Source organism: Silurus aristotelis, assembly GCF_946808225.1.
Source record: "Silurus aristotelis genome assembly, chromosome: 6".
NCBI lineage: Eukaryota > Metazoa > Chordata > Actinopteri > Siluriformes > Siluridae > Silurus > Silurus aristotelis.
In genome coordinates, this window is record NC_139579.1 from 31,530,292 (window position 1) to 31,553,381 (window position 23,090).

General features: G+C 39.3%; 1 protein-coding gene across 4 annotated transcripts; it reads right to left on the reverse strand.

Annotated features, from left to right (window-relative positions):
- Positions 1 to 1,979: 1,979 nt before the first annotated feature.
- gale (UDP-galactose-4-epimerase) lies at positions 1,980 to 20,387 on the reverse strand. Of its 4 annotated transcripts, none has more exons than XM_083544846.1 (11): positions 20,235 to 20,387; positions 18,139 to 18,268; positions 16,750 to 16,862; positions 11,249 to 11,362; positions 10,203 to 10,379; positions 9,703 to 9,816; positions 8,805 to 8,871; positions 8,638 to 8,723; positions 7,400 to 7,477; positions 3,892 to 4,006; positions 1,980 to 2,345 (listed from the first exon to the last, which is right to left on the reverse strand). In XM_083544846.1, exons 2-11 carry the CDS (start codon positions 18,257 to 18,259, stop codon positions 2,284 to 2,286), a joined length of 1,047 nt encoding a protein of 348 aa, XP_083400972.1. In that variant the 5' UTR covers positions 18,260 to 18,268; positions 20,235 to 20,387; the 3' UTR covers positions 1,980 to 2,283. The 4 variants fall into 4 exon arrangements, with proteins under 4 accessions (XP_083400972.1, XP_083400970.1, XP_083400973.1 ...); XM_083544844.1 differs by having other exon boundaries at positions 16,750 to 16,865; XM_083544847.1 differs by having other exon boundaries at positions 20,284 to 20,371.
- Between the last annotated feature and the right edge of the window lie 2,703 nt (positions 20,388 to 23,090).

Below are 23,090 nucleotides of genomic sequence, written 5' to 3' on the forward strand. Positions count from 1 at the left end.
TGCCCATTCATCTTCTGCTTCTGGATGGTGTACTTTTTCACTGGAGGTTTCACATCAACAGCCTGGGAATCCATGAAATGAGGGAGTGACACAGGAGCTTTTAACAATGTCTATTGTTAAAGGAGATATACAAATAAAAATGAAATACAAGTCAATCGCACTTATTCTGGAGCTCCGTGAAAAACCGCACCTCATGGGGATGATTCTGAGAAAGGTGATGGATCAGCCAGAATTACACGAAATACAGTAGTATCTCCACACTTACTTACATTTGTAGATGTATTTCAGAGACTACGAATTTAAATTCAGGTGACCAGTCAATTAGCATTATAATAACACAACGAGGATTTACAACCTAAGAATATAATACAATACAATATAATATAATATATGATAACCTTGATATTATTTCATTGTCATTTGCATTGTCATCACCTCATTATTAAAATTATAAAATGGGTGGACCCCTGGGGGTCCACTGACCCCATTTCCAGACACAAATAAATTCAACGTACGGTGTCTGATGATTTGTTTATCAAAATGTTTTATTCTTTGGTTGGTTCAGTTTGATTGCTTGGTATAATTTCTTGGACATGGGCTAAAGAAAATTGATTACATGGAAGGAAGTATTATACATATCTTCTTATGTGCTACAAAATGTATTTAAAAAGAAATAATAAAAAGAAATATGACACAGACTGCTTTTTTTTTTAGATATTAGCCTGTGCAATTAAATGTGTAATATTTGTCTATTTATTTCTGAACTTTTCACCAACAGAACCCATTAGGGTCCAATATGAAATTGTTTATAGGCTGACTTACTTGTTTTGTAACAATGGCTAATAAATGTAAGCACCAAGAATTGTTAATATTTACTTTTTGATCCGATACCAGCATCATCAAAATTGATAATAATACCAGTATTATTTTAGCAGTACTATTCTAAATAGATTTATTGATGTATAAGAGTGGAGGAAGGTGCACACAGGTGGACTATGTGCTATGCAGGAGATGCAAACTGAAGGAGATTGGAGACTGTAAGGTGTTGGCAGGGGACAGTGTAGCTAGACAGCTTCGGATGGTGGTCTGTAGGATGGTTTTGGAGGTGAAGAAGAAGAGGAGGAGAGTGAGGACTGAAGGAAGAATAAGATGGTGGAAGCTGAAGGAGGAAGACTGTAGTCTGAGGTTCAGGGAAGAGGTCAGACAGGAGCTCAGTGGTGGTGAAGAGGAGCTGGATGATTGGGAAACTACTGCAGGAGTGATAGAGAGAGGTAGAAAGGTACTTGGTGTGACATCTGGAAATCAAAAGGAAGACAAAGAGACGTGGTGATGGAATGAGGAAGTGCAGAATATCATAAGGTGAAAGAGGTTGGAGAAACAGAATTGTGATCGACAGAGTGATGAGAAAAGTAGGAGGAGTTCAAGGAAATGCAGCAGGTAAAGAGGGATGTGGCGAAAGCCAAGGAAAAGGCATATGAAGAGCTGTATGAGAAGTTGGACACTAATGGAGGAGAAAAGGATTTGTAGCGATTAGCCAGGTAGAAGAGGTGGAGAAAGTGGAGGAGTTCAGGTACATGGGGTCAACAGTGCAAAGTAATGGAGAGTGTGTTAGGGAAGTAAAGAAAAGAGTGCAGGCACGGTGGAGTGGGTGGAGAAGAGTGATAGCAGGAGTGATTTGTGATAGAAGAGTATCTGTGAGAGTGAAAGGGAAAGTTTATAGGACTGTGGTGAGACCTGAGATGTTGTATGGATTAGAGACAGTGGCATTGAGTAAAAGACAGGAGGTGGAGCTGGAGGTAGCAGAGCTGAAGATGTTGGGATGTTCGTTGGGAGTGACGACGATGGACAGGATTACAAATGAGTTTATTAGAGGGACAGCGCATGTAGGACGTTTTGGAGACAAGGTGAGGGAGGCGAGATTGAGATGGTTTTGCAATCAATAAATCAATTAATAAATAAATAAAACCCAAAAACAAAAGTTGTTTTCAAAAAGAATTAATTTAATCATTATACTTCAACATGACCAGGTATAAACAGAAAGTAAAAATCGGCTCTATATAATATTTTGATTAGAAATTCCATGAGGAATGATAAGAATATAAACTCGTTAAAGAGATCATGGCTTGCTAATAATTTAAACCGGTAGAAATTGCTGCTAAGAAATGCATTGTGTGTGTGTCATGAGGTTCCTTCAAGTTGAATCAAAATGTATAAGAATAAAAGGAAGAGGAGGTTCATGGCTCGGTTCGGCTGGTCGTCACGTCTGCACCTTTTTTCGTTTCATTACGCTTTGCCGTTTGTGAAGCCCGTGGGATTCTGAGATTGCCAGCGCCACAAGTCTTCACCTGTGAGAAATAATTGGGCAGGAAATGATAGAATCAGCTTTAAATTAAATTCCAAAAACTAATTTACTTAGTTTTATTAGTTTGTTTTCCACATGAATCCCAATACAGAGCCGGTCGAAAGTGTGGAAACACCTAATCTTATGTTTTTCCAGACTCATGCATGTTCAGTTTGTTTCTATGCAACAAAGTTAAAACATTCACAAAAAGGCTTTTCTTCTTCTTCTTCTTTTTTCGGCTGCTCCCGATGCATTTAAATTTGTATTAATATAAATCAGCTTGTCAACAGGATGAATATAAAAATATATATAAAATGGAGGCTCAGAATTTGTTGTTAGAAATTTGGATGGCAATTTTTCCACATATGTACCTAAAAATGTGTGTGTGTGTGTGTAATATATCTATATATCTCTATCTATATCTCTATATAAATTTTAGGCGTGTAACTGTACATGTATTCGTACCAAAATATTTCGATTCAGGGATTTCCGAATATAATCCTTTTTATATGCGGAACACATCTGAAAATCTGAGATCCCTCAGGAACGTATTAAGTGGCGGACTGCAAGTTTTTTTTAAAACTTTAACTTTGAGTGCATTTTAAAATGATTATTATTAAAGATAAAAACATACACAACAATGCTAGGGGTATGAAAAAGAAACTAAAGTGAGCGCAGTGTCACTGTGGATACTCGCTTCGTACCGGAAATACCATTTGTTTTGCACATGCATGAAAAGCCTAGAGAATCAATAGCACTAGCGTTAGCCGCTAACCAGAGAGCAGCTAATTCTTTCGATTCTTTAGCCTTTTATGTCTCTCTTAAAAAAATTCTCTTAAAAGGAGAAAATCCTGAAAATGACGCATATCGAGGGAGTGAATGCAGGATAAAAGAAATGAAGAAATTTTTTTAAAGATCATATCTTTAGAAATGTAAATATTCAATATAATACACACATCTTTTAAACCAAATGGAGTCTAACAAATGTAAACTGTTTAATTACATTTTCCCATTTATTTAATTTTATTTAATCAATTTAATCAATATATGTTTATTGCATTAATTTAATTTATTCTATTCTTGTTAATTAAATATTCTAAAATATTATTTATATATTAACCAAGCAGCCATTTAGGAAATTATTATTATTTTTTTAAATCATAAATGTTAATAATTATAAATAAAATAGTTAAAAAAATTGTTTGCATTTCTGCCAATTAAATGTCCCGAAATTAACTCCGTTGACTTAAAAACTGAGGAACTGAACTATGAAATTTGTGTACTGTTACACCCCAAATTTTATTTATATATATATATATATATATATATAAAATTCATAAGAATTTTAATTGATTTATTTTTACAGTGTAAACAAAATTGGAAGGGAAGCAAAAATTTACACTTTTTTTTCCTGAAAATGTATCTCTCTTATTTACAATGTTAAGGGTGCCAATAATTCTGGAGCTAACCGCACTTTTGCATTGGCGTTGATGAGAAAGGAATGGGTTGTCCTCCTACAGGATTAAAACAATAGCAGCATTTATACGTACACATCTTCTCTAGGCCAAAATTAGCCTTCCAGCCGAGCTCGTTCTCCGCCAGGCTAGGGTCTGCGTAGCAGGAGGCGATGTCTCCGTTCCTCCGGGGGGCGATCTCGTAAGCAATCTTTACGGGGAACAAAAACAAAACAAAAATCAAACATTCCGTACATTTTCTAATGTTTATTGTATAATAAACAATTCACTCGCGGTTTCGCTCATTTTGAATAACGTGGACTGCACACTGCTAGCATACGCTGAGGCTAATAATAGATTTAGCTTGCATGTAGCCGCTAAGTCCTTTCTACACACAACCCAGTGACATGGAACCAGTGAAAACCAGACGAGGCTTTCTGGAACAGAAACATTTACCTCAGATGTGTTACTAAGACAAGATTTTTCTATGATTAAAATTAGTGTTTAAACTGAACATTAAACCGCGAGTTCAGCCGTACTCAGATTTCCTTTCAGGATTGTGCTGTTTAATAATAAAAATAATCTGAACAAATATGGTGGACACTTTATTCTAATTGCTAACTAAGTAATAGTTGTGAATAATTCTGTGGAAGAAATCAGTATACTGAGGTCAAATCAGATCAATATGACCCATAGCTTCATTTGCATGTATGCTAAAGTACAATATTTGGTGTATTGTGTTAATGTAGCTAATGTTGCCCAATTTAGCAAACAAAACCCAGTTCTCTCTCATTTCTCAAGTCTTGCTTCACTATAATTTTGTACTTTTTGTGTGCTTGTACCTATGAGCAAAGGTGGAAAGTATACACAGTGGTACCTTGACCTACGAGTGCATTAATGTACGAGTTTTACGAGGTACGAGCGGTCACTCGGTCATTTTTTTGCTTCGTTACGCGAGCAAAAAATTGAGGTACGAGCTCGAGACGCCGCTGCTAGATGGCGAAGCGAAGCCAGAAAGCGAAGATTGTGACGGAAATTAAGATAAGCAAAATTTTAAGTTTAGGGATACGTAGTGTACAGGAATGATAGTAAAAAACGAGTTTTCCCTCCGCTTCCGCTTATCGCCTCTAACGACTAACAGTTGGAACGGATTAATGCCATGTTAAGTATTTTCAATATGGAAAACTGATTTGATGTGTGAGCAAGTTGAGATACGAGCTCGTCCACAGAACGAATTAAACTCGTAGGTACCACTGTACTTAAAGGTGGAAAACATACTCAAGTATGTTTTGTCTGAAGTTTTGAACTTGACAACATTTTAAATCGTATCAGTTACTGAGTAAAAAACTAAAAACTAAAAAAAAAAAAAAAAAAGAAATCGCGCTACACTCACAAGAAAGAAAGACAGATACGGACAAGACGGATTGCAGTGAGGCAGATCCCAGCTGAAAGCGAAATGCCGTAGAATTGAAAGTTTGAATCTGCATTTGCGATTTCTCTCATGATCATAAACCACATTATAACAGATTCGTTTTTGCTGCGAAAGTGCAAAACTCACATTTGACTCACGCCATGGTGATTTATTTATTTATTTTTACATTACTGCAGTTTGATTTTTAAAGGTGTTCCTGCAATAAAAAAGCATCTAGTTCGAGATTTACCGTAATTTCCGGACTATAAAGCGCACCCATATATAAGCCACACCCACTGATGTTGACAAATATTTTTATTTTGAACATAAATAAGCCGCACCTGTCTATAAGCCTAGTGTCTACACTAATGTACTTTACACAGGCTTTAATGAAAGACACGTTACACACGGTGTAACGGGTGAAATATGTTGCGCTTCCTTTAGGAGCAGAGCGGTATTTTGGGAATAGCATGGCCATGCATTTTTCTGCTATTACTGCGTGTGTGTAAGACTGAGGAATATGAATAAAAAAGCACGAGTTTTGGAAACCTGTCTGTGCTTATATGATTTCTGTTGCAACTGGAGTTAGCGAGCTCTCCCTTCACCCAGACTCAACGCGTTACACGGCTTGTATGTAAACAGTAGCCGACCAAGAAAGTCATTGTTCACTGTCTTCCTCCTTCCTTTCACAACTATTTCTCTCAGGAGTTTCTCTTTTGGCATCGTCGTGCGTTTAAATCACCTGATGGAAGCTTTTTCTCCCGATGCCGTGCAGCTCAGAACACAGGTGAGGTGCGTTTTTTCGTTTCCGTTCGGAAATCTCATTGGTCTAATGTTATGGGGTTCAGTTTTTAGGCATGAATTTTGTGAAACCCGGAAAAACCCAGGAAAAATTCATAAATTAGCCGCTTCGTTGTTTAAGCCGCGGGGTTCAAAACGTGGGAAAAAAGTAGCGGCTTATAGTCTGAAAAATACAGTAAATCTTTTATCCTCTAGATCTTCTATACCTTTTTGAACTACACAAGAATGTAGCTAATTTTGACTTGAAGTAAAAAAAAGTATTGTATTTTACTCAAAGTCGATTTTTAGACCTATAACTTGTAAATAAGTAAAATTTTATTGAAGTTCCTCCTCCTCTGCCTGTGAGGCCTCAAATAGGACACTTTAAAGAAGAACCCTTAACGATCGAATGAACTCCTAAAGAAACTTTTCTGTAATTATATACCAGGTACAAAGATGCTTTAGCTCGATTTCACCAAAACAACCTCTGACTGGTTGATTCTGACCTATAAAAACCCCACAGTGCGTTTTTATATAACTATGAAGCGCCTTTTCTCTAAAAATGCAACACTTAGAACCCTTTCTGGGATGAAAGCACTGTTAAAGTGATCAACACTAAACCTCAGAATGTTGGTCGGAAACCCTTTTCCGTGGCTGCACTCATCCTTGATAAAATGACATGTAAATACAATTTCTTTTTGTCACACAGTAAACAGTGTTTGAAAGAGAACAACCCTTATCTTAGTGTTCGAGGTGACAAGTACTACTACTTCCTGCACCCTGGCCCATGAGTAGCTGAAATTGAAGTCCAGACCCCTGCTCTTAAAAGCTGTGCATAAATCTACAAAAAAAAAAAAAAGATAAATCTCGGATAAAAACAGAACAAAACTCTGTTTTCATCAGTTAGACATTTCCAAACGACGCTTACAGCATTTGAAACTGAGAAGTTCCCAGCTGGAGATGAAACGGAAAAAGAACCGTGTCGGAACGACTGCAAAAGTTCAACTAGTGAATAAAGTCTCCAAACTCAACGTGTGCTGGTTATCAACTTGGGAGATGATTAAGCGCGTCGATCCGTTCGCAGATGGAGAACGTGTGAAAGAATCAATAATTAAAATATTAGAGCATTTAATCGCTAACATACAAATACAATAGAAATCACACTAGTGCCGACTAGTGGTGCGACTAGGCATTACATCTTTGGAAAAAACATTTTTCAAAAAAACATTTTATTTGGAGGGAGAGGTCACAAAGTTTGCAGACCACTGCTTTAGATGGACAATTGGGAACCCTTAAGTTTTGCACATTTTCTGTTGGTGTATAATATATTTGATGCATTCTAACATTCGGAACAGAGACGTTTAAATGTCTTATTCTCATTAAACTGCTATTCAATGGTTCATAAATGCTTACTTCTTGTCCTGATGCCTTCTCCATAGCCTTCACCATCTGCAACACAGAGTAGCCAGTACCTGTGCCCAGGTTATAGACCTGAACAGAAAAAGAAATAAATAGATTAAAGGAAAAACACAAATAGGAAATGGTTCTTTGTTCAGAGAGAAAAAACAACACCACACAAACCCCATTCAGGCCAAACTCTTATTATGGAAGTCTAAGTGCAGCTGCAGAAATTTCATTAAGAACATTCACCTGGAACAGATTTTTTTAACCAGATTGGTATTTTCCAGCACAGAAGGACTGCATGAACCCAATATTATGCAGCTACTAGAAAAAGAAATGAAGACTATGAAGAACATGGACATTAAATCGTTACAGCAGCCTGAAGGTAATTGTGTCCAGGAAGAATAGATCATTATAAATGTGTTGACTTTGAGGTCTTAAGCAAACCCATTGACTTGCACTGGTTTAGAAGGTCACAAGATTAAATCCCAGCACCACCAAGTTGCTGAGCCCTTGAGCAAAGCACGTAAGTCACTCTGGATGAAGGCGTCTGCCATAAATGTTAATGTGAAGATTAGAATGAAGTGATATCCAGAACTAACTGGGAGGTGGGAGCTCAGTGGTTAATGATCTGGATGGCTGGTCAGAAGGTCAAGTCCCAGCACTGCCAAGCTGCCACTATTGGGCCCTTGAGCAAGGCCCTTAACCCTCTCTACACCAGGGGGCGCTGTATCATGGCTGACCCCAGCTTCCTAACAAGATGCTATGTGCAAGGTACGTTGTTTCTCTGTGCTTTATGTTGGAAAGGGGAAAAAAAACCTTATAAGAACATTTAGATATGATTTTTCTCTCATGGCTTTTGTTCAATCATCTTGCATAATGTTCTGAATTCATTTACACTATATGGCTACATCCCGTTCCACATTTGGTCTCCATTCGCAGTTATAATAACCTCCACTCTTCTGGGAAGATGTTCTACTCAAAGAGATCTTCCACATCGTCACACCTTCCCAGACGAGTGGAGTTTATTTTCACAGCAAAAGAGGTTCTATATGGATGTGATGGTCAGGTCTGGACACACTTTTGGGAATATAGTGCATTTAAAACATTTCCTGTGTAAAAAAAAAAAGGCTCAGGCTTCCATTATAAGTGATCAAAGTGTAAACATGAAAAAAAAATATTTATCCAATGTGATCTCAAATTCGCTCCAGATTTACAAGATCGAGATTTGAATAAACAAGAAACTCCACCTTGCAGCCACAGTTGTCCTTCAGCTTCTTCAGGGCTGCGATGTGTCCCTTCGCCAAGTCCACCACATGAATGTAGTCTCTCACTCCTAAAAGAAGAAATGAAACCCGATGATAAAGCAGACACGTCTACAGCATGAAGCCCACCATCAGAACCTGCCTTCTTATACCTGTTCCATCAATCGTCTTGTAGTCATTTCCAAACACGTTGAGATGTTTCCGTCTCCCGATGGCAACCTGGACACCAGAATGAACAAATCCCTCATTACTTAAAAAAACAAAAAACAAAACAAAAAAAAAACATCTTGAATTTGTAATCACGGAAATAAAATGGGAATTGATGCCACAGAAATGTCTCACAGGTGTTCTGGGTGCTTCTTGTTCAGCGCAGATGAGTACATCTACTGCATCTGGTAGAGTTACAGCTATAACTGTTATACAACTGAGCAATTAAAGGCTAAGGGCCTTGCTCAAGGGCCCAGCAGTGGCAGCTCAGTGGTGCTGGGATTTGAGCCCATGACCACCTGATCAGAATAAATGTTTAATTGTGGAGCGCTTTTAACAATGGATCGTATGCCAGTGTCAGCTATGGCAAGAAAAAAAAACCTGAGATGGCATGAGGAAGAAACCTTGAGAGGAACCAGACTCAAGAGGGAACCTCATTCTAATCCTCATCCAGGTGGCAGATGAGGATTTCCTATGGCTATCAACATTATTATATCTAGTGCTATAACAACAAACTAGGGAACGTCTTTATTTTCGTTCCTCCTTTAGTTTCAGGGGAGTTCGTCTCGGCAAAGATGATCTTCACTAGTTTCTTGTTCATCCCAGAGCAGTTCAATAGGATTGAGGTGCAGTGACTGAGCAGGTCACTGCAAAGTAAGTGCTCTCTAAATAACGCTTATAGAACTCAGCTTCAGAAACCATCACCCTAGGTGTCTTCAAGCTTTTTACAGGCTAAAGAACATCTACAAGTAGATTGTTTCCTACTTCTTTAATGTCTATCCAAAATCCACCCAAAATGCAGATCAATTAAATCTGAACCCAATGCTCTCAGAGTAGTTTTACCTGTGCAACATACGGTAGAAGGTTGTTTGGGATTCCCTGTGGATCTTCACCAATCTGTCCTGAGATGTGAGCACCGATGGGGTTGAAGTACCTGAGCAACACGGCATTCCAGTCCTGACAGGAATTGGATAAGCGATGGTTAAAGAAGTGATGCAGTTCATTTCACATTTCATTTCATAGTGAAGACCTGAAGAACCTTGAAAGGGGAAATCCAAAAGCTGCCCACCGTAGATATTATTATTAACTCAATACAGTATACAGGGACAGAAGAGTAAAGATGAACAGTACTGAGTGTGTGTGTGTGTGTGTGTGTGTGTGTGTGCGTGTGTTTAAGCAGTCCAAGACTTTCCGATTGTTTTGAGAACTCACACCCACCCACACCCACACACACCCACTCACACCCACCCACACCCACTCACACCCACCCACACCCACTCACACCCACTCACACCCACCCCCACACACAGAGCAAACAGCAGCAGTCTTTTTCCCCTGTATACCTTTTCTGCATCACACTGGTCCCGGATCATCTCCTCAATGAAGAACTTGGTTTTGCCGTAAGGGTTTGTGCAGCCTCCAGCCGGATGCTGCTCGTCAATGGGGAGCTTCTGAGGATCTCCATACACCGTCGCCGAACTACTGAACACTATATTATGCACTCCATGGGCTTGCATGACCTACAACACACACACACACACACACACACACACACACACACACACACACACACACACACACACACACACACACACACACACACACACACACACACACACACACACACACACACACACACACACACACACACGGAGGCATCAGTAATTGGTGTTGATAGCTAAAAGGTACCGACTAGAAGTGTAACGGTACACAACATTCATGGTTCAGTACCTCGCTTTTTACCTCACGATTCAGATCAATTTCAGTAAAGTTTGGGAGAAAAAATGCGAAAGAAAAATTGTTTGTGTCTTTCAACATTAGAGATGATGTATGCGAGCGGTGCGGTTGTGGCTACAGTGAAAGGAGACTTGTGAAACCCGACCTTTCCTGCCATATGTGGTTCTTCTTCAAATGGTTATCACAATGCTGGAGGCACACAGTTGTATCAGGCGTTTATGGATGCGGTTTAATAAAATTTTGTGGTCGCTTGAACTTGGAAACCAAAAACAGTTCCAGCATGGTGATTTCGCTGTGCACAAAGCGAGCTCCAAGAAGATCTGCGTTCTTGAGTGGCCTGCAATGGAGCTCTGATCTCATCCCTACTGAACACCTTTGGGATGAATGTGAATGCTGACTGCACCCCAGGTCTCCTCACCTTCATCAGTACCTGACTCAAAGCCCTTTACTGAAACAGTTTGGTGTATAATTACTTGTAAAATATTTGTCCAGAAATCCTGAGTCAGCATTTCAGAATTCTATCAAATGTAGTTGACGTGGTTTGAAAACTCAAAGTTTTTCAATCAATTTTTATGCAACGAAGAAGCACAATTTATACGAATAATGATATCCGATGGCAGCCTTATTGATCTGCGGTGAAAACGGAGCTCACCTCCAGCAGGTTGATGGTACCCATGAGGTTCACTCTGTAGTAGCGGAGCGGCTGTTCCACCGATTCGCCCACTGCTTTTAGCCCGGCGAAATGCATCACGGCGTGGAACGAATGCTGGGGATCAGAGACAGAAGATACAGTCATGCGATATCACAACCTTTCTGGTGCTCACATCTCTATTTCCACTAGCATGGATATTTACAACACATACACACACACACGTTTTGCACAAATAACAGTTTATAGACCACCAATGTTTACATGCATGATTTTTATTGTTATATTTTAATTATATATAAAATATCATTTAGAGAAGGCCTTGCTGGCCCTAATGGCTTTCCACTGCATCATATAAAAGCAGTGGAAGGCCATTAGGGCCAGCAAGGCCTTCTCTGCTGGCCTAAACTTGGTCAAAATCATAATATGTATTAAAAAAGATGTTTTACATTATTCCCAATAGTCCATTATCTTCATTATCTGCATTTAATAATGTTTCCCTCTTTAAAGAGTGTAAGTCTCCGTGTAAATTTCTATCTAATCATATTTCTGAGACTTCAGAATTAACGGTGTCGAAACCGGTAGCTTATAACACAAAAATAAAGCTGTTCATTTAACCAATCAGATTTTAAATTAGACACTGGGGCCATCCGGCAGGCGTACAATAACATCGGCTTTAGTGCGTCCTTCGATTGGACGGTTAGAGTGTGCGCTAGTCACAAACCGCATCATGTCAAATATATATAATATAATCAATATAATATATCCGTGTGGATTTAATAGCTGTTTTTTCATTCCACAACAACCGACACGAAGAAGAAATCGATTTGGTCGCACAACAAGAATAGACATTTTCGGAAAAGCTGGACATCGTGAGAACAAACCGATTCATGAAAGTTTTTTTTTGTTTTGTTTTATTTTCTGTAAAATTTGCACAAAATCACAGAATTTGCCTTCATTTCAAAGCCACACAAAATCCGTAATGCACAGAAAAATGCAGGGGAAAAACTCGGGGTTGTTTTCTGAGGTAAATATCGATGCTTCTCAACATTAGAGATGATGTATGCGAGCGGTGCGGTTGTGGCTACAGTGAAAGGAGACTTGTTAAATTGTGTTTATTGGGTTTCTTGCTTTAGTGATGACATGCAGCGCTTTTTTCCACTCCGTTTCTCCAGAATATTGATGGTTTCTAGAGCCGGGGTGTCATAATGACGGTATAAGGAGGTATTCGGGTAGGAACCCACTGAAGTCCTGGGGGTAAAATACACAGCCGGATACTGTATAAAAGTGTATATGCATGTCGTAGACCATAAATATTTAATTATGAGCATGGTTTTAATGCTATTTATGGGTGTATTACAATGGAAAGCAGGAAGGGTATTATACATACAGTGAGGAAAATAAGTATTTGAACACCCTGCTATTTTGCAAGTTCTCCCACTTAGAAATCATGGAGGGGTCTGAAATTGTCATCGTAGGTGCATGTCCACTGTGAGAGACATAATCTAAAAAAAAAATCCAGAAATCACAATGTATGATTTTTAAACTATTTATTTGTATGATACAGCTGCAAATAAGTATTTGAACACCTGAGAAAGTCAATGTTAATATTTGGTACAGGAGCCTTTGTTTGCAATTACAGAGGTCAAACGTTTCCTGTAGTTTTTCACCAGGTTTGCACACACTGCAGGAGGGATTTTGGCCCACTCCTCCACACAGATCTTCTCTAGATCAGTCAGGTTTCTGGCCTGTCGCTGAGAAACACGGAGTTTGAGCTCCCTCCAAAGATTCTCTATTGGGTTTAGGTCTGGAGACTGGCTAGGCCATGCCAAAACCTTGATATGCTTCTTACAGAGCCACTCCTTGGTAATCCTAGCTGTGTGCTTCGGGTCATTGTCATGTTGGAAGACCCAGCCTCGACCCATCTTCAATGCTCTAACTGAGGGAAGGAGGTTGTTCCCCAAAATCTCGCAATACATGGCCCTGGTCATCCTCTCCTTAATACAGTGCAGTCGCCCTGCCCCATGTGCAGAAAAACACCCCCAAAGCATGATGCTACCACCCCCATGCTTCACAGTAGGGATGGTGTTCTTGGGATGGTACTCATCATTCTTCTTCCTCCAAACACGTTTAGTGGAATTATCTGACCACATGACTTTCTCCCATGACTCCTCTGGATCATCCAAATGGTCATTGGCAAACTTAAGACGTGCCTGGACGTGCTGGTTTAAGCAGGTGAACCTTCCGTGCCATGCATGATTTCAAACCATGACATCTTAGTGTATTACCAACAGTAACCTTAAAAACGGTGGTCCCAGCTCTTTTCTAATCATTGACCAGCTCCTCCCGTGTAGTTCTGGGCTGATTTCTCACCTTCCTTAGGATCATTGAGACCCCACGAGGTGAGATCTTGCATGGAGCCCCAGTCCGAGGGGGATTGACAGTCATGTTTAGCTTCTTCCATTTTCTAATGATTGCTCCAACAGTGGACCTTTTTTTTTACCAAGCTGCTTGGCAATTTCCCCGTAGCCCTTTCCAGCCTTGTGGAGGTGTACAATTTTGTCTCTAGTGTCTTTGGACAGCTCTTTGGTCTTGGCCATGTTAGTAGTTGGATTCTTACTGATTGTATGGGGTGGACAGGTGTCTTTATGCAGCTAACGACCTCAAACAGGTGCATGTAATTTAGGATAATAAATGTAGTGGAGGTGGACATTTTATAGGCAGACTAACAGGTCTTTGAGGGTCAGAATTCTAGCTGATAGACAGGTGTTCAAATACTTATTTGCAGCTGTATCATACAAATAAATAGTTGAAAAAAATAATTTATTGTGATTTCTGGATTTTATTTTTTAGATTATGTCTCTCACAGTGGACATGCACCTACGATTACAATTTCAGACCCCTGCATGATTTCTAAGTGGGAGAACTTGCAAAATAGCAGGGTGTTCAAATACTTATTTTCCTCACTGTATACTACCATAAAGCTAACCTGGAAAGAATCTCTGAGTTTTGGGTGCAAATATTAAATTATTTTCCACAGCTGTGTGTCTGGTTAAAAATATTTTAAGGTCACGAGGCACAAAACATCTCAGCTGCATGGGTGTCTACCTTTATTTTTAATTATTTTTGGACCGATTATAAATGAGCTGCCGCTGTATTTGTTTCTTGTGCTTCTGTATCCTGTCTCACACCTCCTCATATTCGGTTGTATATCGTTTGTCATCCGGAGTCATTTTTGCTGCGTCATTTCTTCTTTTTCTCCCCACAATTTGCTGAATAAACAATAATAAGCCTCTGGTTAAAAAAAAAGAAGAAGCTCAAGACAAAGTGCACATAGTTGAGTCTACACTGAAACTAATGAACTTTACACAGGCTTTAATGAAAGACAGTGTCTGTTACACGGCTTGTATCTAAACAGTAGCCTACCAAGAAAGTCATTGTTCACTGTCTTCCTCCTTCCTTTCACAACTATTTCTCTCGGGAGTTTATCTTTTGGCATCGTCGTGCGTTTAAAAATCACGATCGGTGAAGCTTTTCTCCCGATGCCGTGCAGCTCAGAACACAGGTGACGAATGATTGGCTTTAGTGCGTCCTTCGATTGGACGGTTAGAGTGTGCGCTAGTCACGAATGACGATTGATTCACATTTCCTGTAGACAGTCCGAGTGAGCGGCAGGTCAAACGTCAGAGGAACATCATCCATATTTATGATGTGGTGCGGCCCGATTCAGTGGGAGCGCATCTGATTTAATATAAAGAGTCTCATTGGTTCACCTGAACCCGTTCGGCAATTTCATTGGTCTAATGTTATGGGGTTCAGTTTTTTGGTTTGAAGTTTGTGAAACCGGGAAAAACCCAGGAAAAATCCATAAATTAGCCGCTTCATTGTTTAAGCCGCGGGGTTCAAAGCGTGGGGAAAAAAGTAAAGGCTTATAGTCCGGAAAATACAGTAATATTTTACTGCCTTCTAAAGGGGAAAAGAAACAGGAGATATGCTGAATATGTGCTTTACATGACAAGTTGATGACTTGCATTCGTTTCATTAGATTTATAAAATTACATGTAGTCGTTAAATCTATTTTTCTGGACAGGAGATGGAAGTGGAAAAGACAAGAAAACAGATACAAGTAGGGAATACGCAGCAAGACACTGGTCAGCAGACAGACAGACAAAATAGATTATGGTTCATTTACATTCACATGTACAACCTTCCGGTCAAATGTCCAACACCTTCTCAAGACATTTAGTTGTTTGTTGTGCAGATTTAAGAAAATTTCCTAGTCACACCACTAGATGGCACTAGTATAAGTTAAATTGTATTTGTATGCTAGCAATGTATACCTCAGCAAATCGTGGGCGTGTCGCGCTGCAATGGGAGAAAAGCGTCGTGGAATGTATGCAAGTACGTATATGTGGGTATGAAGGTAGAACATTGGAAATTGTAAATGTCGTTCGACGTTGCGTTTTCTTTTTTTCTTTTTTTTTGGTGTTTGCCAATTTCTAACCACGTCAAACGTTGGCAGTGAAAGCGAATAAAACTTTCCTGCGCAATTTTACACTCTGTTTTCATCCGAGATTTTACTTTTTGTAGATCTATCTATAGTTAGCTCACGAGAGCAGGAGCAGTCAGCGAACGAGGACTTCAATATCAGCTACTCATGGGTCACGGTGAGGGAAGTAGAGAGTAAATGAACGACAAAATATTACTTTATTATCATTGTTTTATCTGTTACCTTGAACAAACGGCAAGATACGGATTGTTTCCTTTAAAAGTCTCATTGTGTAACAAAAGATGTAATAAATAATTTTTTATTTACATGTCATTTTGTCAACACTGCAGGGAGCCACAGCAGGGGGCAGAAGAGCCCCGGGTTGCCGACCCCCACACTCGCCACTGTGGGAACGTTCCATGGGCAGAAAGCTAAGAAAATGTCCACACAGTCTAGAACTTGATCTGTTTTTTTAAATATGTATTGTGTTTAATTCCTCAGTAATGAAATCTGATTGGACAGACCGCAGCGCTGGCTGTAACTGTGTTATTTGATTTGAATGCAGAAAGGATGGAAAAGTGATACACCCACACCCTCACCCACACCCACACACACTCACTGTGAATGACAAACTAAAGGAAAAGTGGAAACTCACCAGCAGCTGCTTTATAACCTATCCAATTAAACCTCAGCAGTGCGCGCGCGCGCGCGCGCGCGCTCACACACACACACACACACACACACACACACACACACACACACACACACACACACACACACACACACACACACACACACACACACACACACAGTTTTTTTAGTACTGAAAGACAGTAAAGGTTATTACACACGATTTAAAAGAACGATCCTTCCTGCTGTGAAAGTGATGTGTGTGATAGAAACACGCATTCTAACCTTCTGCATGTACGTGATTGAGGCGATCTGAACGCAGCACTAAAATAAAGGTGTGTGTGTGTGTGTGTGTGTGTGTGTGCGCTTTTATCAGTGTCCAGACCTGGTTGAAGATTTTCTCCAGGCCCGGTTTGTCCAGGAGGTCCAGCTCCTGAAACTCAATCTTGGTGTTCAGAATCTTCTCTATCCTGCGCAGGCTCTCAGGAACATCGTTTTCTCCTCAGAGCGAATAAACACACACCAGTTAAACATGACTGACACACACAGACACAGACACACACACACACACACACACACATAAATAAAGGATACAACAAAACAACAAAATGCATTTGGTCAGCAGGACAGACAGACAGTAAGATGGATTGGCAGGTAGACAGACAGATAGACAGACAGATAGACAGACAGAGGCACAGACAGAGGCACAGACAGAGGCACAGACAGAGGCACAGACAGAGGCACAGACAGAGGCACAGACAGATAGACAGACAGATAGACAGACAGAGGCACAGACAGAGGCACAGACAGAGGCACAGACAGAGGCACAGACAGAGGCACAGACAGAGGCACAGACAGATAGACAGGCAGATAGACAGGCAGATAGACAGACAGAGGCACAGACAGAGGCACAGACAGAGGCACAGACAGATAGACAGACAGACAGATAAAGAGACAGATGGACAGACAGAGAGATATTAAGATATATCTCCAAACACATGCAGGTGATGAAACAGGCAGGTGATGAGAAAGATGGACAGAAACAGCCTGAAATAGAGAAAGAAAAACAGATGGATGGACAGACAGACAGACACATAAAGGAATAGATAAATTGGCAGACAAACAGAAAAAGGATGGCTAGACAGACAGATAGAGAAACTGATTTAAAGACAGGTAGTTAAAAAGACACAGACATATAGGTAGGTAAAGGGATGGATAAGTAGATAAACAGACAAGAAGGATGGACAGATGAGTAGAGAAAGACAGGTAGACAGATGGATGGATGAGTGAGATTTGAACTATCTGACAGAGGAAGCTCTGTAAGTCTTCTCTCCGTGTGAATGTAGAGGACACACAGTGAGAAACTCCTCTAACTCTCAAATCTGTGTGCAGTTTAGAGAAGTTGTTTTCGAATCATGAAGGACACACTGAAGATATCCAGCGTTTCTCTGCTTCAAAAACCTGCATTTCCTCTGTTATATCACTGCAGTGTGCAGTCTCAGTTACAGACAGACAGACAGACAGACAGACAGACAGACAGACAGACAGACAGACAGACAGACAGACAGACAGACAGACAGACAGACAGACAGACAGACAGAGTAAAATGCAGCTTGTTAGAAAAACTAAATGTGATCAAAAGGGTAAAAAAGGAATGTAAAATAAACAATAGAAACATGGTACCACCTACAAGTTTCAACTAAACACACGCGTGCACACACACACACACACACACACACACACACACACACACACTTTAGTTTCACCTCTTTACCTCGGACAGCGTTGCTGAAGTTGTCGATGACGATTGGTTGATATCCCGCCTCAATCAGCTCCACCACACAGTGACTGCCGATGTACCCCCCTCCCCCCGTCACCAGCACCTTATGTACCATACTGTCAGCCTGCAACACACACACACACACACACACACACACACACACACACACACACACACACACACACACACACACACACACACACACACACAAAAGATTCCTGTAACCTTTATACAGCCTGTGAGGGTGTGTGTGTGTGTGTATATGTGCGTGCGTGTGTGTGTGTGTGTAACTAGTCCACACCTCATCCTGGTGAACAAACGTTGCCTTTTTACATTCACAAACTCTCGACCCTGCGACTCGTGTGTACACGTGGACGCTGATGCGCTCAACCAGTTTGTGAACAAAAGGGAAAAACGTTTTGCGGAGGAATTCAACACGACAAAAAAGCGAGTCCGGCGTTACCGTGGAAACAGATACATCATTCAGCAGATTCTCGTCCATTTCAGTTATACACCTGAGCAATTATGGGTTAAGGGCCATGCTCAGGGGCCCAACAGTGGCCGTTTGGTGGTGGTGGGATTTGAACTCACGACCTTCTGGTCAGAAGTACATCATCATCTCTAAGTGACTTCAACCACCTGATAATGGACCACGGTTACACAGATGTCACACAGAAACATGGAATTTTCTCTTCATCCTCCTCAGACTATGAAAAACTCAAATAAATGTTTATTGAATTCATTTTTTTTTTTTATCTGCAGTGGATTTCAACAATGGAAATTGTCCTAAAGCAGCTTTACTGAGATAAAGAGGTTATGAGATTGGATTGTATAAGTGTGTAATGTAGAAGTTTAAGATATAGCATGTGGAAAAAAAAAACCTTGAGAGGAACCAGACTCTAAAGAGAACCTCATCAACACTTTCAACATCGAAAGTCTGCTCATATGTGTGATTTGGAGCAGTGGACCTTTAACTCTAACTAACCGTAAATAAATTACGTGAGAAAAAAAACTGAGAACATCAATGCTAGGACGTGAGCACGGAATAAAGTGATCATTCTGTTCTACATCGCCCCCTAGTGACTGACTGTGACTTTGTTCAACATCCTGTGAATCAGGATTAGATTTTTTTTGTTGTATTTTAGTATTTAGTATTGACCAATCACTACACACATGCACACGGATTCTTACATCACAAAGCAAAAGGTCTTTTACCGGCCACATATAAACCACATTGCACCCCAGAAATGACTGCATTGATCGATTGATGGGCGTCGAACAAACACGACATGATGAATCGAATCGAAAGTTGATTTCTTTTTCACAGAACTCACATTAGACTCAAATCATATACGTTTTTTTTGTTTTGTTTTGTTTCTTTCCACTTTAATTTGTGAAGGCGTTCCTTCGATACAAAACAACTAGTTTGAGATTATCCGTTAAAGAAGACATGCAGGTAGTTGGTTTGAAAGAGGCAGATGTAGAGGACAGGGGGGTATGGAGACTGATGATCCACTGTGGCGCCCCCTAATGGAAGAATCCAAAAGAAGAAGAAGATCCTTTTTGAACTACACTAGAAACCAGGGCTCGAACCCCCGACCTTCTGATCAGTAACCCAGAACCTTATAAGCACTTTACCTCAGATGTGAAAATAATGAAGGAAAAATGACTGTCAAAGTGAAATAATAAACTGGTTTCCATTTGTAGAAGTAATAGTAGAACACATGGAGATTTGTTCTTGTAAGGAACCTTCAATGTTTTATAATAATAAAGTGGTATATTTTTCTATGCCTTTGTATTATCTGTATTCTGACCTTCTCTCTTCTTTTTTAAATTTTTTATATTGTTTATTGTTGAATTATTTTTTGCAATAAAAAAAACAAAAATACATGAATGTAAATGGATCCCATGCTTTGTACAATAATATTTCAGATCTTTAACCACAATCATCTGCTCAGGTCTAAGTTTCCATTCAAAGTAATCAAATGAGATAAAAGGAAAAAAAGAAACTATGAGCCACACCTGGACAGGTAGCTTTCATTCCTACACCTATTGATCATACAATCAGGAGAAAATCACAAAACACTCACCAGACTTCTGGAAATGACAAAGATCTCAAAAGTGAAGCTCCAGACCGACCTGAGATCACCTCCAACTTCTCCAAGACTTTAGAAGAACCATCCAAAATCAGATCTTCTGTTCACCTCTTCCGGATTGACAAAAGCCACGCCCACTGTACCATGATTGGTTGGTGGGTGGACACAAGTGTCTTTGGCGACTAGACTGTATAACTCGTATTTAATATTTTATGTTATTTTAATTTGTTTTTATTCGGACGATAATATATTTATTAACGTATATATTATTTAAGCTAAAATGTTTGTCCCTTATTTTATTATTCGCTATAATATCAGAACGAAAAGACTACTTCCGCATTTGAACCAGCCAATCAGCGAGCTGGTGGGCGTGGTTTCAGGAAAACACAAGCGGTTTATTCATTCGCGCTTCCGACATCACATGGGGACGTGGAAATGTGTGAAGCAAGAAGAGAAACAGGGAACTTCCGGGTTGGTTCTACATTTTAAAATAAAGCCCTCAATGTACAGAACCTGTTATTATTATTATTATTATTATTATTATTATTATTATTATTATTATTATTATTATTATTATTATTATATTATATTTTTGTTTTTGAAATAATTTAATGTACACCAGACCATAAAAAACACCAACCACAATGCGGTCAATACTGCAATGTTGCTATGCATTAAATAAGAATATTGTCACATATACATTGCAGCACAGCGAAATACTTTCTTTGCATATCTTGTTCGGAAGCTGGGGTCAGAGCGCAGGTTGTATATAATATAAAAGTTTATATAAAAAAATCACTAGAATACATTTATATAAAAGATTCAGACGGTCGTTGCGCTTTTATTATGAAGTACAGATCGTCTCGCGAATACAAACCAGAGCGTCACTCTTCTACCATATGATCAGTCACGTGATGTTCGAACGTGGATATATATATATATATATCTCACGTGAAAGGCAAACTTCCTCCCGGTTACACAAGCAGTTTCCCCCCAAAATAACACGTAAAAAAAAAAATCTGATTTTTTTTAAGGAGTCAACTCTTATGACTCGAATCACCTGTATGAATCGATTCTTTTGTCTTCCGATCTTATTTTAAAGATTTCTTTATATAAAATCTTACCCTATATATAAGAAAGTTATAATAATTGTATTATTATAAATATATATTAATCAAATTAAATACGCAGAGGTTCTTGTCGGCTCATCCGCAAAATTAAGAGTCGACTCACATTGTTGGTCAAAAAAAGAACCGACTCGAAGATTCGACTCTATGGAAAACGACACAACAACAACAACAAAAGTACAATAAATGAATGTAGCCCAAGAACATGCTAAAGAAAAATATTTCTTTATTAATAATGTTATTGAATTTGGCACAAGACTGAAGTTTTATATACATCACATTCAAGGCACTTGAACAGTCATTCTATCAGCATTAATGCTGCTGAGTTTGGTCTTTTTTTAAAGCACACAGAAGTAAAAAACAAAGCCATAGACGAGTGTATTCTAAACTCTAAATTACTTTCTCCTTTCCTCAAAAACACTGTAAATCCAGATCCAGTGGAAAGACACAGTGATATAATAACTTGTGTATTAATAAACATCGTACACTATGAAAACTGTACATGAACCAAAATTTGCGGATCCTTTTAACTGCTAATAAAGAAATCTGGTCTGGTGTGAACGCAACTGTTTATACACAGTCTACGTGGCATACGTTGCATTTTATGAGCGTAAAAGATGCTTAAGAACAAATAAGGTACCAAATCTAAAGCCTCTGATTAGGGCGTTTGAACATCAGTATTCACAGTACATTTTCCAGACAATATTGTAGGTAATATATTGAATAATTGTAACCTACACTCTATGGACAAATGTTTGTGGACACCTGACCTGAAAATCCACAAACAATTAGCTCCACTCTTCTGGGAAGATGTTCCACTAAATTTTGTGAAGATTCATTCAGCTACCAGGGTGCTGTAAAGCCAGGTTCTGATGTAGGTGAGGTGAGGAAGGTTGAATTCAGAGCTCTATAGCAGGTGTCTTAAATTTTTAAGCTACATGCTGGAACGGATTTGGGTCTCGTAGTTCAAGTGAAGGGAACAGTTCATGCTACAGCATCAGAAGACGTTCTATTAATCGTGTGCCTCCACGTTTTTGGGAACGATTTGGCGAAAAACCACGTATAGCTCGAAAAGTCAGGTGTCCCGGTACTTTTGTTCATACTCTGTACTTTAACATTTCTGATATGAAAAAAAGGTGAACGTACAATTGTTAATAATGTCAGTCAATATTGTGCGCAAAACCAGCCTCAACAAAACACGTGGTAAACGCCACATCCCACCACTAGAGGCTGCTATTGAGAGAGCCTCTCGGCGACCAGCCGAGAGGGGGCGCCAGTGAGCTCAATTATTTCAATTATTTATGTTTTTTTCTGAAGTTTATACAATATATGCTTACATACTTAAATTCAGGCAGCTTTGCAATGATTATTATTGAATAAGTTTAACCTTTTTATGAAAGGTTGCGAATGATTTGAATAGTTGGAGGCGGCAACATTAGTGGACAGTAAGTAAGTAAATGCAATCCGTTACTAAAGTAGCTTTTTCGCGTATCTGTATTTTACTGAAGTATTTCTGTTTGGGAGACTTTTACTTTGACTTCACTACATTTTAAAGTCAAATCTCTTACTTTTTCGTTAAAAACTTTACTGGTCAAACATGCAGCAAGTCATCATTTAGGGTTGAGTGTTTTGAACTTGGTGTATCTGCTGATCACCAACATACAGTTTAGCATCAATTCAACACCAAGCAGAACATTTAGAGAGGAATAAATGATGAAGAAAC